Here is a 14,122-nt window from a genome sequence, read left to right on the forward strand (position 1 = left end):
ACACAATCATGCATTAGTATTGTCCTATACACACATAATAATTGTCCAGTTGCATGACTCTATACTGTTTTCTTTCTTTCTTTCCTTTCTTTCTTTCTTTCTTTCTTTCTTTCTTTCTTTCTTTCTTTCTTTCTTTCTTTCTTTCTCTTCTTCCTTCCTTCCTTCCTTCCTTCCTTCCTTCCTTCCTTTCTTTCTTTCTCTCTTTCTTCTTTCTTTCTTTCTTTCTTTCTTTCTTTTTCTCTCTCTCTCTCTCTTTCTTTCTTTTTCTTTTCTTTCTTTTTTTTTCTTTTTGACAAGGTCTTGGTTTTGCCCAGGCTGGAGTGCAGTGGCGTGATCTCAGCTCACTGCAACCTCCACCTCCTGGGTTCAAGCAATTCTCCTGCCTTAGCCTCTCAAGTAGCTGGGATTACAGGTGTGCACAACCACACCTGGATAACTTTTGTATTTTTAGTAGAGACAGGGTTTTGCCATGTTGCCCAGGCTGGTCTTGAACTCCTGGCCTCAAGCAGTCTTCCCGCCTCGGCCTCCCAAAGTGCTGGGATTACAGGCGTGAGCCACCGCACCCAGCTACTGTGCTTTCTTTCCAAGGACTGGAGGCCCACAGCCTTTTGGCACTCCCCACAGAGCAGCACATTGTGAGCACCCAAGTTCCATTGTATGAAAAGCAACAATGAAAGGAATCCAAGAGATCTCCTTGACACAATCAAACTGAAATTCAGTATGATTAAATATCTTGACAAAGTCACGCAGCTAGTAAGGGGCAGGGCTGAGACACAAAGCCAACCTTTCTGATGTCAAATCCTATGTTCTTTCTCCTGTACCACACTTGATGATTCTACACAGGAAAGAGTATTGTGCCTTTGGCCATGAATCAAAAGAGACCAGTTTGTATTAAATTAGAGACCTTCATTCACATTGCAATGTGACATTTCGAAGCTACTGTTAGAGCATGAGGAACTCTAACCAATGACCAACTTTTCTTCTGTCCTCACTCACACCCTTTAGAACACATAGGATGAGGGATGGATGATAGTAATAATAACGTGACAGAGAGAAACTCACCCTTTTTTATAGCCAAGCAAATACAACCCATTGCTTACATGTTCTGAAGATGAACCATAACTAGTCCTCAAGTAAGAGCACTTGACGGCACCCTTTATCCTTCTCAGTTCATCTCGAATTCACCTGGTAATCTGCATTAGCTAATTGCTTTTACCCAAGACTCAAGAGGGAAAAAAAATCCATCTAGACAGGAGATAGTTTTGCATCTTGGAGCAAGTCTCCTACCAGATAGGCTCTCTTTTACCTTCTCCTGGAAGTTAGGAGATGGGGTGCTGTCTTCCCTGATGTTTACGTTTCAAAGAGGCGGCCTCCAGGTCTCTTAGGAAACACTCCTGAGTTTTACAGGTGGCCACAGGCTTATTTAGCTTTTCAAAAGATTTACAACATCTCAAAGGGACAGAGAAAGAATTTACAGTGACACGTATACTACAGTACATGCTCTTAGAGAAGGGGGAGGAAGGCAGTCTCTTTCCCTTATTGCATGAGAGAGAATGCAAAACAATTTTTTGATTTGTATTTACCCTTGCATTAGAAAGGAACAGTTGAGCTACAGTTGCACAGCTCCTTTGATGAGACAGAAGGAACAAGGGATGCAGAGACCAGAAGGTTATTCAGAAAGTGTTCCTGGCTGGGCGTGGTGGCTCATGCCTGTAATCCCAGTACTTTGGGAGGCCGAGGCAGGCAGATTACCTGAAGTCAGGAGTTGGAGACCAGCCTAGCCAACATGGTGAAACCCCGTCTCTACTAAAAATACAAAAATTAGCCAGGCATAGTGGCACACGCCTATAATCCCAGCTACTTGGGAGGCTGAGGCAGGAGAATTGCTTGAGCCTGGGAGGCAGAGGTTGCAGTGATCCGAGATTGTGCCACTGCACTCCAGCCTGACAGAGTAAGACTCTGTCTCAAAAAAAAAAAAGAAAGTGTTTCCATGGTACCCTCGGAGGGGGATAATGTTCCTCTTACATCTTTGATGCTCCTTTTAGGTGTATGTGGTTTTGTTATGTATTATATTAATGTTATGCTTTAGATTAAAGGAAAATTCAATTTCACTTTCCTAAGTACACAGGAACATGTATTTGAATCTAGAAGATCGACAATAACCCTCCCAAGTGTCTTGTCCCTTTCCTTTGATAGCTTGACTTAGCCAATCAACCCATTAGTCCTTCAACAAGTCTTCTGAGACCTTTCTGTGGGTCTGGCATACACTGGACACTGTGAAATAGGGGAAATGTGAGACGAATGAAGTCCTCAGAGTATAGTTACTCTCCTCACCAACCCCAGGTTCTAGGTCGGCGATGAAAGGGGTTGTGTTACGCTCCAGGCAACAGGCACCTGCCAAAGTGAATGGCTATAGGCAAACAGCATTTACATTCTTCCCATGAAATGATATGATTTGTTAGCAAATTCAGTCTCTTTCTGCTTTCTTAATTCATTCCTTAGAGCTGAGAAATGGTTATATCACTTAGCACTGTAGATTTTATCTTAACTGGGTTCAAAGGTCTATCTGCTGAGGCATTTAGTGGCTGAGCTATGACTCCGGGGGGCTGGCTCAGGTGTCCTAGTACTGTCACAGGTTGCACAGTGTCTTCTTTGCAGAAACCTGATTTTATGTGGAAGTCAGCTTCCCTCACTGAGGGCAGACACTGGTCACTCAGCTGACTGACACCTTAGCTTTGGGGTTCCAGTTTCTATGGCTGGTTGGTGAGCTCTGTGTTGGGCCAGCCTGGGGAAGAATTGAGCATTGGAGTGCCTTCAGTCCAGGTTGATTTTGTGGATTTGAAACCACTTTGATGCCCTTTAGGATATGAGCATCTTTTCAGGTCTCTTTAGAATGCTGTCTTAGGTCAGGCTGCTAGAACACATATCATAGGCTGGGTGGCTTAAAACACAGAAATTTCTATCTCATGGTTCTGGAGGCTGGACCTCTGCCACCGGGGTGCCAGCAGGGTTGGGTTCTGGTGATGCCCACTTTCCTTGGCTTGCAGACAGCTGCCTTCTCCCACTGTCCTCACATGACACAGAGTGACCTCTGGTCTCCTCCTCTTCTTATAAGGGCACAAGTCCCATCATGGAGGTCTTGCCCTCATGAGCTCATCTAAACTTAATCACCTCCTGAAGGCTCCACCTCATCATACCATCACACTGGGGACTAGGGCTTCAACAGATGAATTCTGGGGGGCACAAAACTCAGTCCATAGCAGAAGCATTTCTCAGTTGAAGCTAAAAAGCAATTCCAAAAATGTTTTCTTCTTTGGTAGATTCACCCAGTATACACTTCTATGACCTTGGCAATGATTGAAATATTAGAAATTTAGAAATGCCCATTGCAGTCACTGTCCCCAGTCACCTAAGTGGCCTCATTCCTGCCATCTCATCTCTTTTCTTAGATTTGCCCCCTTCCCTTTGCAGCCCTCTCCATAAGCCAGCAGGTCCCTGCTCTGCTGTGACTGGTGTCTGCTCTGATTGGCTCATGTTCATGGCATGCCTAATAGTTTGAATATCATCCCTGGGACTGGCAAAGGAGGCACTGTGGAGTACAAGGCTGGGGAAAGCTGGGAAGAAGGATGAAGCCTGGAGTGCTAACCGTGGATGTGCTGATCTGAAGTGTGTGTCAAAGGACCTCATCTTTATAGAGAAGTGGACCAGGAGGAGGGAGCGAGGTAATGTCAGGTTAGAAGTGAGGGTGTGACATCTACAACCATCTGCTCTTTGACAAACCTGACAAAAACAAGCAATGGGGAAAGGATTCCCTATTTAATAAATGGTGTTGGGAAAACTGGCTAGCCATATGCAGAAAACTGAAACTGGACCCCTTCCTTACACTTTATACAAAAATTAACTCAAGATGGAATAAAGACTTAAACCTAAGATGTAAAACCATAAAAATCCAAGAAGAAAACCTGGGCAATACCATTCAGGACATAGGCGTGGGCAAAGACTTCATGACTAAAACACCAAAAGCAATGGCAACAAAAGCCAAAATTGACAAATGGGATCTAATTAAACTAAAGAGCTTTTGCACAGCAAAAGAAACTATCATCAGAGTGAACAGGCAACCTACAGAATGGGAGAAAATTTTTGCAATCTACCCATCTGACAAAGGGCTAACATCCAGAATCTACAAGGAACTTAACAAATTTACAAGAAAAAAACCAAACAACCCCATCAAAAAGTGGGCAAAGGATATGAACAGACACTTCTCAAAAGACATTTATGCAGCCAACAAACCTATGAAAAAAAGCTCTTCATCACTGATCATTAGAGAAATGCAAATCAAAACCACCATGAGATACCATCTCATGCCAGTTAGAATGGCAATCATTAAAAAGTCAGGAAACAACAGATGCTGGATAGGATGTGGAGAAATAGGAACACTTTTACACTGTTAGTGGGAGTGTAAATTAGTTCAACCATTATGGAAGACAGTGTAGCGATTCCTAAAGGATCTAGAACCAGAAATACCATTTGACCCAGCAATCCCATTACTGGGTATATACCTAAAGGATTATAAATCATTCTACTATAAAGACACATGCACACGTATGTTTACTGCAGCACTTTTTACAATAGCAAAGACTTGGAACCAACCCAAATGCCCATCAATGATAGACTGGATAAAGAAAAAGTGGCACATATACACCATGGAATACTATGCAGCCATAAACAAAGATGAGTTCATGTCCTTTGTAGGGGCATGGATGAAGCTGAAGCCATCATTCTCAGCAAATTAACACAGGAACAGAAAACCAAACACTGCATGTTCTCACTCATAAGTGGGAGTTGAACAGTGAGAACACATGGACACAGGGAGGGGAACATCACACACTGGGGACTGTTGGGGAGTGGGGGGCTAGGGGAGGGACAGCATTAGGAGAAACACCTAATGTAGATGATGGGTTGATGGGTGCAGCAAATCACCGTGGCATGTGTATACCTATGTAACAAACCCGCACGTTCTGCACATGCATCCCAGAACTTAAGGTATAATTAAAAAAAAAAAAAAAGAAGAAGAGGGGAGGGTGTGAGTCTCCCCTCTGCTGCATGGCTGCTGACTCATTTTCAGGAGCCAGCACCGCTGCTGGGGAGTCCCACTTCTGGTCCTGATGGAATAACAGGGAGCAGGTTTACCCTCCTGTCTTAAAAACAGCCAGAAAGCTGGACAAGTATCTCAAATAACAGTTAGTGGACACTGGACAATAGGCAGAACAGGACAGGGATTCCCGGGAGAGGGGACGCAATAAGAGCAGCCTCACAAGTGTCCAGCTCAGCAGTGCCGGAAGAGGGAGCCCAAACAGAGCCTGAGGGCCCGCCCAGCTCAGGAGATGGAGTGTGGGCTTCCGGGAGGCCAAGGGAGCTAGAATTTGTAGGGCAGAGATCTGCAGAAGAAGGAGCCACAGAGAATGGTTCAGAGATCTGCAAGGAGTGCCTTCAAGTCTTCAGCTGAGTACTGGTCTGCACATGAATGTGCGGAAACCACCAAGGAAAGAGCTGGCAGGCAGAACGATCTCCGGAAATCGTTCTGGATATTGTGTGTCTGTGAGAGCAGCATAGAAATAGACCCCTAAGTTATCTAATAGTCTTCCTTTCAAAAAGAGGCGCCTACTCCTACCTCCCTTGAATGTGGGCTGGGCTTACTAATATGCTTCTAAAGGAGAGAATGTGGTGAAAGTGACAGTGATGGTTTGTGACTTTAGAGACTAGGGTGTAGAAGGCCTTGTGGCTCCTGCTTGCCCTCTCTTGGGTCAGCCCCTCTGGGGAAGCCAGAAGCTGTATTGCTCCATCAGCCTCCGTCAGGTCCATGAGGCAAGAAATGGAGCCCCTGGCTATAGCCATGTGAGTCACCATCCTGGAGGCAGATCCTTTGGCCCCAGTCAGAGGGCTCCACTCCAGCCATCACCTTGACTGCGACCTCACGAGAGAGCTTGAGTTAGAGCCACCAGCTGGGCCACTCCTGGATTCCTGACACAAGAAACTGCAGGGAATAAATACTTGTTGTTTCAAGCTGCTAAGTTTTGAGGTAAGTTTTATGCAACAAAAACTACATTTCCATCAGCCAGACTGGGAAGACCCCTAAAATTCAGGACATTGAGGAGAAAAGTAGAAGAGAATTGCCTCAAAGAGGTGACAAATTAGTCCTAGAACAAAGGCTCTTCTGGATCTGCCGTAACAATGTTGAACATCAAGCCTCAAAAAGATCAAACTAATCGTAAGTAATTTTACTGCATCTCAGAACAAAGCACAACACTGTTTAAAGGAATATAATAAAATCTAGCCACCAACAGTACAAAACCGACAATGTCCCATGTCCAAACAAAAATACTGGGCTTGCAAAGAAGCAGGATAGTATGACCTAGGATCTGGAGAAAAATCAATCAATATAAACAGATCCAGAAGTGACATTCATGATAGAATTAGACGAGGGTGTTAAAACAGCTACTATTTATATAACCATATGCGAATGACATTCAATGTAAACCCTTTGTATCAGGATTCTCCAGAGAAACAACCAAATAAGATAGATACAGATATAGATAAATGAGAGGGGATTTAATTTGGAAATTGGCTCACATGATTATGGAGGCTGAGAAGTCCTATGATTTGCTGTCTGCAAGCTAGAGAACCAGGGAAGCTGGTGACATAGCTCAGTCTGAGTGCAAAGGCCTGAGAACCTGAGGGGCCACCGGTGCAGGTCCTAGAGTCCAACGGCTGGAGAGCCTGGAGTGCTGATGTCCAAGTGCAGGAGAAGGAGGGTGTCCCAGCGAATTTGCCTTTCCTAGGCCCTTTTGTTCTATCGAGGAATTCAACTGATTGGATGGAGGCCAGCCCACATGGGTGAGGATGAATCTTCCTTCCTCACTCAGTTCACTGATCCAAATGCCAACCTCTACCAGAAACACACTCAAAGACATCCCCAGAGACCATGCTGTACCAGCTATCTGGGTATCCCTTAACCCAGTCAAGTTGACACCAAAAATTAACCATCACACCCTTCAATTATAACTTCCCAGCACTTTGGGAGGTCGAAGCAGGCAGATCACTTGAGCTCAGGAGTTCCAGACAAGCCTGGGCAACATGGCTAAACCCTGTCTCTATAAAAAAAAAATACAAAAATTAGCTGGGTGTGGTGGGACTCATCTGTAATCCCAGCTACTTGGGAGGCTGTGGCGGGAGGATCACTTGAAACTGGTAGGTGGAGGTTGCAGTGAGCCAAGATCGCCCCACTGCACTCCAGCCTGGGTGACAGAGTGAGGCCCTATCTCAAAAAAAAAAAAAAAAAAAAAGGAAGAAAGAAAGGAAAGAAAAGAAAAAGAAAGAAAGAAAGAAAGAGAAAAGATCTTCTTTTCAATTGATATGGGGTTAAATTGGGGGACAAAAAATTTGAAGCCATCTTCCCAGAGATGACAATAAACAGAAATAAACAAGTGCAAACCCAGAAGATCTGTGGCTGCTAATCAGAGGAAGCAGGTCTGAACAAGGAACCACTTAGCCGTATATACCAAGCAGTGTCCAACAGGTTGCTTAGCAGAGGCATAAAGTCATGACTTTTCTCAGGCACTTCTCATAAATTTCTTCCCAGAGCAATCAGAGATGCTGCATCCAGTTTACTTATTCACAATTTGGGCACGAAAGAGATCTTCCTCAAGCCAAGGAAAAGACAGGCTTGACAAGGAGCAGGATGGCCTTCACAGCAGCGCAAATGGGAGCCCCTGTGAAATTCTCCTGGAAGGCAGAGCTAAGAAATGTCAGCCCTGAGGCTTAGCATCCCCACAGAGGGACTGACCAGGAGCCCGGGAGTCCTGCCCCAGCTGTGTCCCTAAGTTGCTGGGTTAACCTCTGTAGAACGTGAGGATGGCCTGGTCATTTTCATTCTTGAGAGACATTGGGGAGAAAAATAACATTTTGTGAACGATGTCATGTGTCCACAGGTAACTCTGAAGCGTGAGCTGCCAGAATTCAAGGCCACCTGCTTAATAGAAGACAACTAGAAACCTCATCCATGAGCATAGTAAGCACTGCTGTTCAGTAGTTCTATTACTGTTAAGGTGTTATGACCATTAGATAAATAATATTGTTTGGCAACTGCAAGGAAAAGAACTGTGTAAATTGGTTCCAAACATTGCCACTCAAGCTTAGGAGTTCGAGACCAGCCTGGGCAACATGGCGAAACCCTGTCTGTGTAAAAAAATCCACATCCTGGCTAACACGGTGAAACCCTGTCTCTACTAAAAATACAAAAAATGAGCCGGGTGTGGTGGCGGGTGCCTGTAGTCCCAGCTACTCGGGAGACTGAGGCAAGAGAATGGTGTGAACCTGGGATGCGGAGCTTGCAGTGAGCCAAGATCATGCCACTGCACTCCAGCCTGGGCGACAGAGCGAGACTCCATCTCAAAAACAAAACAAAACAAAAATTAGCTGGGTGAGGATGTTGCCCATGCTGGTCTCGAACTCCTGAACTCCTGAGTTCATTCGTCAGTGATAAGTCCATGCAAACACTGAGTGGTAAGAGCTTGAACTGGTAAAGTAATTTGATATTTTATTGGTTATCTGGATCCCAATATATGTCATTTAATTTCCCCCCAAAGCTGCTGAGATGGGGATGGTTATCTCTTTTTAACAGCTGAGGACGCTGAGGTTCAGACAGCACTCAGCCACGTGGCTGAGCTGGACTTGAATTTGAGCCTGTTGGATTCTGAACCCTAGACTTCGTGCACCTGACCAGGCTGCCTATTATTAATGAGAAGATCTACAGTCATGCGCCGCGTAACAATGTTCTGGTCAACTACAGACTGCGTATACGATGGTGCTCCCATCAGATTCTAATACCGTATTTTTACTATACCTTTTCTATGTTTAGATAAGTTAGACACACATACTGGCCCATTGTTTGCCTCTCTGGGCTTCAGTTTTCCTATCTAAGGAAAGGGGGACTCTTAATGGTTTTCTACTTCTGAGCTCTCCTTAGCATTCTGTGTAGCTGGTTTCTTAGCACTGGGGAATGTGAGACTTGAGATGTGCTGCTTAAGGCTGTGACAGCCCCACACTTGTTTAGCAAGGTCATGGCGACTCAGAGGACTGACTAACAGTGATATGTGGGGTCTTTTTGTTCCTCCTGGAATCAGAGCCCACTGTAACAGTCCACACTTCCCAGCATAGCAGCCACTGTTTCTAAGTAATGGAGTTCTCTCCTCCCGTCCCTGGTCATGTTGAGGTCTCTTTCCCTGCCCTCTCCTCGCACCTTGGTCTCTTTCTTCTTTCCTGCCTCTCTGCTGTTCTGTGTCCTAGCCCCGCTCATTATGAATTGTTCCCAATCTGACCAGAGGAGAAAGGGTGTTCCAGACCCCCTCTGGCTTCATCCAGTGGGAGACAGGCATGGGGCTTGCTGTGAGCTCCCGAGCTCCCCCGCCCACCAGCGGCCAGCCACGGGCCTTCTTTCAAGCACCTGTGCGTGCCTGACTGCTGTGCGCGTGCTGCTGGCTGGCGCCGTGGTTCATTCTGCCCCTCGACACCTGGCCTAGATTTGCCTAGGTTGGTGCCTGCTCAGGCCACCAAGGTCAGGTGAATCCTCTTGCGTGGGGACAGGGCAGGTCAAATCCTGCATCAGTGCACGGCCCTTCAGTTCACAGCGGCCTGGAGCACTGTGACAGCTTTTACGCGATCACAACCCAGACTGTGCACTCCCTGAGGACAGACACTGTGTCTGGTCTGCTCATCTTTGGAGCCCCCAGTGCTCGGCCTAGGGCCTCCAAGATGCTCCTGTGTGGCCAGCTGCCAGCCTTTATCACTCTGCCACTTCCTATTGCCTCAACTCTAATCTGCGAGCCCCGCCCTAACTGTGGAGTGGGCCTCTGGATAGCCTGGGTGACCGTCAAAACCTTCTGTGCTTTGGTTCCAGCTGTTCGCTCTCCGAGGTTCACTGTCCTCTCCCTGTGGAACCCAGGGCCTTTTACACCTGCCTCTTCCCCATGAAACTGCCCTGCTCAGCCAGCCACAGCACCCAGGGGCCCCATTCCACCTTGGGTGGATTCCCAGGCTGCTCTGTTCCCTGCCACCAAGGTAGTGAAGTGGCACCAGGTGGCCCCTGGTTCCCACCTGGTTCTTAAAAGAGTGCCCAAGACAAAGTCACCTCGTGAGGGGCCCCCAACCAAGGAGTGGCCTTAGACCCCGAGGAGATGCCCTCCCTTCCCTGGAGCCCCAGGCACTGGTGCCAGGGATAAAAGTCTGCACCTCTGGAGGAAGAATTCATTGTCCTCTCTTTGGGATCCTTTCTGCCAGGGCAGTTACAGAGCTAACCATGCTCAGAGTACTGGGGGATCAGTCAGTGTTTCTCCTTCCTACAGTAGCTCGCAGGGCACCCGTGAAGAGGGATGTTCATTCTTCCCGCCTACCTTGCCCCACGTATTCTGGGCCTGTGCAGGTGGTTGATCTGGACAACTTCAGAGTTCTTGGGATACAACAGCTACTGTTACCAGCTGGGCTCAGCAGTGAACAGATCCTTCTGGGATGGCCACTCCTCAACTTACGGGGTTTTAGAATTGAAAAATCTTCCAACCCCGCAACTGTGACAGCAGCTTCCCATGATGCCTTTTTCATCCTCAAAGCAGATCTGTGTCATGTGCACCTGCAGCCCATTTCCCAGATTGTGAGACTGAGCCTCTAGAATCAGGATGCTTGTGCTGGCTTTGCTAAGGCATTACTCAGCCCCTCCTTCCTCCTCCAGTCAGCTAGAGCAAGATTACTCATCCCTGGAGTTCTTTCTCCTCTTCCGAGAGTGGCTAGGTCCTGGGATTGGCCAGGGGGATCGCCTCAGCTCTCCTGGCTGAGTCACTGCTCAGTCAGGCCTGGTTGCCGATAGCACAGCCAAGGGCCCTCCCAGGGGGACTCCAGCCAGAGCCGGATCAAAAGTGCCAGGGCTTTGGAAAGTCCGGTTTGGTTTATCGCCTGGCAGTGCAGTGTGATCTAGTGAGTGTTTTCTTCTCATTGCTTGTTTGTACAAAAGGCTCCCCCCAACCCTTGGCCTTCCCCAAGGTGGTAGGCTGGGCAGCAGCGGGACCTAATTTGCTCTGAATCCAGCCAGACCCTGCTCATCAGAGCTGACCCTAGCCCTGCTGGGTCCCCAGGCTCATCATTTTCAGAATGAGGGCTTTGAGTTGAATTGTCCTGTATTTTCAGACCTCCCATCTCCACATTTGAATAATGAACTTATTTTACACAAAAAGTAAACTTAAGTGGCCTGAAGTTGGACTGGCTTCCTGGAAAGCCTTTCCACATAGGGTAGACTTCTTCCCAGGCTAGCTCCTCCCTGGAGGTGGGAGGGGAGGGTGCAGGAGGGCTTCCTTCTGGGGTCTTGCAACCTTAGCAGTTTTGGGCAGCTGTGATGCACTTGAAACTCTAGTCTCTGAGAAAACCCCTGTGGAGGTAGTTTACCTACAAACTGCAAGATTCTGTTTGTGTAGCTCCCACTTCTGCAATGTCAGCATGGGACAGGCCACCTAGATAGGAGCTGCCCCAAGTCCAGCTGGAGCATGTCCACACTTGACCAGATGGACGGGAGCCACGTCCCTGGACAAAGCTCTCCAAGCAGCTGCCCCCAAACGTCTATCTCAAGCTGGGTGGCTTATCCAATTCACTAAGCTGCCGCATTCGATGCTGTTTCCAAGCTGGCCTCCTCCCTGGCCCTCTGCATCTCAGCAGAGCAGTGGTTCAATCTCTACATGGAGACTTGCCTTTGAGTATTGCATCACACACCTCCACCCGTTCCACTCATCAGCAAGCCTGTGGGTTTTGCCTCCAAATCTCTCTGAAGTCCTTCCACTTCTTGCGGAGCAGCCCCTGCAATCTGAGCCACCATCATGTTCCCTGGTTCCCTGCAGTGCCACCTGTCTGCTGGCTTCTACTCCTGCAGTCCATTTTCTATGGAGTGGAGGGGTGACTTTTTAAAGAAGTAAATTAGATCATATAATTCCCAGGTTTAAAATTCTTTTTGGACCAGGCGTGGTGGTTCACACCTGTAATCTCAGCACTTTGGGAAGCCAAGGTAGGAAGACTGCTTGAGCCCAGCAGTTTGAGACAAGCCTGGGCAACATAGGGAGACCTGGTCTCTACAAATAATTTAAAAAATTAGCCGGGCGTGGTGGCATGCACCTGTGGTCCCAGCTACTTGAGAGGCTGAGGCAGGAGGATTGCCTGAGGCCAGAAGGTGAAGGCTGCAGTGAACTGAGATTGTGCCACTGCACTGTAGCCTGGGTGACAGAGTGGGACCCTGTCTCAAAAAGAATTGTTTTGGAATAACATTTAAATAATACCTAAACTCCTTGCCTTGGCCTACAAGACCTGAATATTTGGCCCCTGCCTTCCCTCCAGCCCACAGCGCCAGCCCCAGGACCTTTGCACCTGCCATTTCTGCTCTCCAGAAAGCCCTGCCTCCTCCCCCATCTTTGGAGACATAGGTGTTTCTTGTCATTTAGAGTTTCAGTTCAAATATGACACCCTCCCATTGGTGGAAATCATTTCATCATCAGATGTTATGTGGCTCATTGTTTATCTGCCGCCTGCCTCCCGGCTGGAGAGGCGCAGGGAGCTGCCTGTCCCTCCTGTTCAGAGCCACTGTTCCGCACCTGGACCACCGCTTGGCAGAGGCAGGAGTGGACGCTGTCACCATCAGGATGAAGGACAGGGGTGGCCCGGCGTGGAGAAGCTAGGAAGAGATGGCGATAGGTCAATGCGATTGCGCCTTTATGGTGGAAGAAACGAAGGGCGAGGGTCAGTGAAGTCAAGGACCGGCTCAGATCCCGCCACTGATGATGAGCGGGACCCATAGGACCGACGTGATCGCGGCCAGGCCCTGGGAGGTTTACCTGGACATTTACCTGGCTGCCTTTTTTCTGTACCCCTCCGTCCTCACTCCCCCAGTCATCGGCATAGGTCAAGTCGGAGTGTTGAAGAAATACACGAGTTTGGCTCTGGAAAGGAAAATCAGAAAGGCGGCCTAAGGGGCCCCACCCCCAGGAACGCTAAGGTAGGCGGCCAGGGGTGAGCGGGCAGAGCCGGCCAGCGGGCCCTGAAAGCAGCCGGGCCACCAGGGCCTCCCGAGTCCCCCTCGCACCGCCCCGCTTGCCCCGCCCCTGCCCCGCCCCCACCCTCTGCCCCCGCCCCCGCCCCGCCCCCGAAGGCAAGCAGCGCTGACAGCGGGCGGCGGGCTGGGTGTTTGCATACAAAGGCGGCCACGCGCGGCGCCGCTCGGTGAGTAGCCGCCGCCTCCGGCCTCCCACTGTGGAGCAGGGGCCGCGGCCTCGGGTTAGGCGGGGCGGGGTGCGGCGCGGCGCGGGGGCGCTGAGGGCGCGTGGCGAGGCGGGGGCTCGGCCCCGGGGGCCCGAGGACCGACTGCCGGGCTACGTCCCCGCGGCCATCTACGGGAAGTGGTTCGGGGGAGGGAGGCGGGGAAACAGGCCCCGGAGGCCGAGAGGGCCTCGCGAGCATCCCTCGGGCCTGGCTTTCCTTACGCGCCGCGAGGCCGGGCGTGGGCCCGGCTTGGCTGATCTCGAGCGGCGTAGGGGCCACGGGGGGCTGCCGCGCAGTCCCAGAACCGCGGGAACCAGCTCTAGCCGGCCGGCGCGGGTGCGTCCTGGCTCTGCGCGATCATCCCCAGCTTTGCGCTGGGGACTGGGATGAGAGCCTTTCTTTCCCTCGGAGTTAGGATTCCAGCGCTGCAGTTGAGGAAACTGAGGCCCAGGGAGGTTGACCTCTGTGCCCAAGGTCACACAGTTGCCGGGCGGCAGGGCAGGCTGAGCGCAGGTTGGAATCCCGGTTCTCATATTACAGCTCTCCCCTGCGAGGCCTCTGCACCTTTCTTGCAGCCTAGGAGGTGCTAGGCCTAGTGAGCTCCATCAGCTGCTCCTGCACATAATTTTATTACGGGGAAGGCCAGGAAAATGCAGGATGAGAAGTAACGTTTTGGGAGTAACTTAAGTGCTGTGGAGCTAGAGTAGGTAATTTGTGTGGTCAGTAGTTGCTGGAGAAAGCAGATGTCAACCCTGTTTTTGATCAGCAAGCAGGAAACCAG

At 49.2% G+C, this 14,122-nt stretch overlaps 1 protein-coding gene across 7 annotated transcripts in view; it reads left to right on the forward strand.

The window, feature by feature from the left end:
* The first annotated feature begins 7,992 nt into the window (after positions 1-7,992).
* The window catches only part of LPIN1 (lipin 1), an 85,247-nt gene continuing 79,117 nt past the window's right edge, over positions 7,993-14,122 (forward strand). For 4 of the 7 annotated variants that reach the window (XM_030799505.1, XM_030799509.1, XM_003272754.3 and 1 more), the window contains exon 1: positions 13,228-13,302. Coding sequence is in view for 2 of the 7 variants with exons in the window: in XM_030799510.1 (XP_030655370.1) it covers positions 8,060-8,068 (9 nt within the window). In the remaining 5 variants the exon portion in view is untranslated. Of the gene's footprint in view, positions 8,069-12,599; positions 13,079-13,227; positions 13,303-14,122 lie in introns of those variants that run through there. The other 3 variants (XM_030799510.1, XM_030799512.1, XM_030799506.1) reach the window with 3 other exon arrangements.

The sequence above is a fragment of the Nomascus leucogenys genome, chromosome 19 (genome assembly GCF_006542625.1).
Source record: "Nomascus leucogenys isolate Asia chromosome 19, Asia_NLE_v1, whole genome shotgun sequence".
Classification (NCBI taxonomy): Eukaryota; Metazoa; Chordata; class Mammalia; order Primates; family Hylobatidae; genus Nomascus; species Nomascus leucogenys.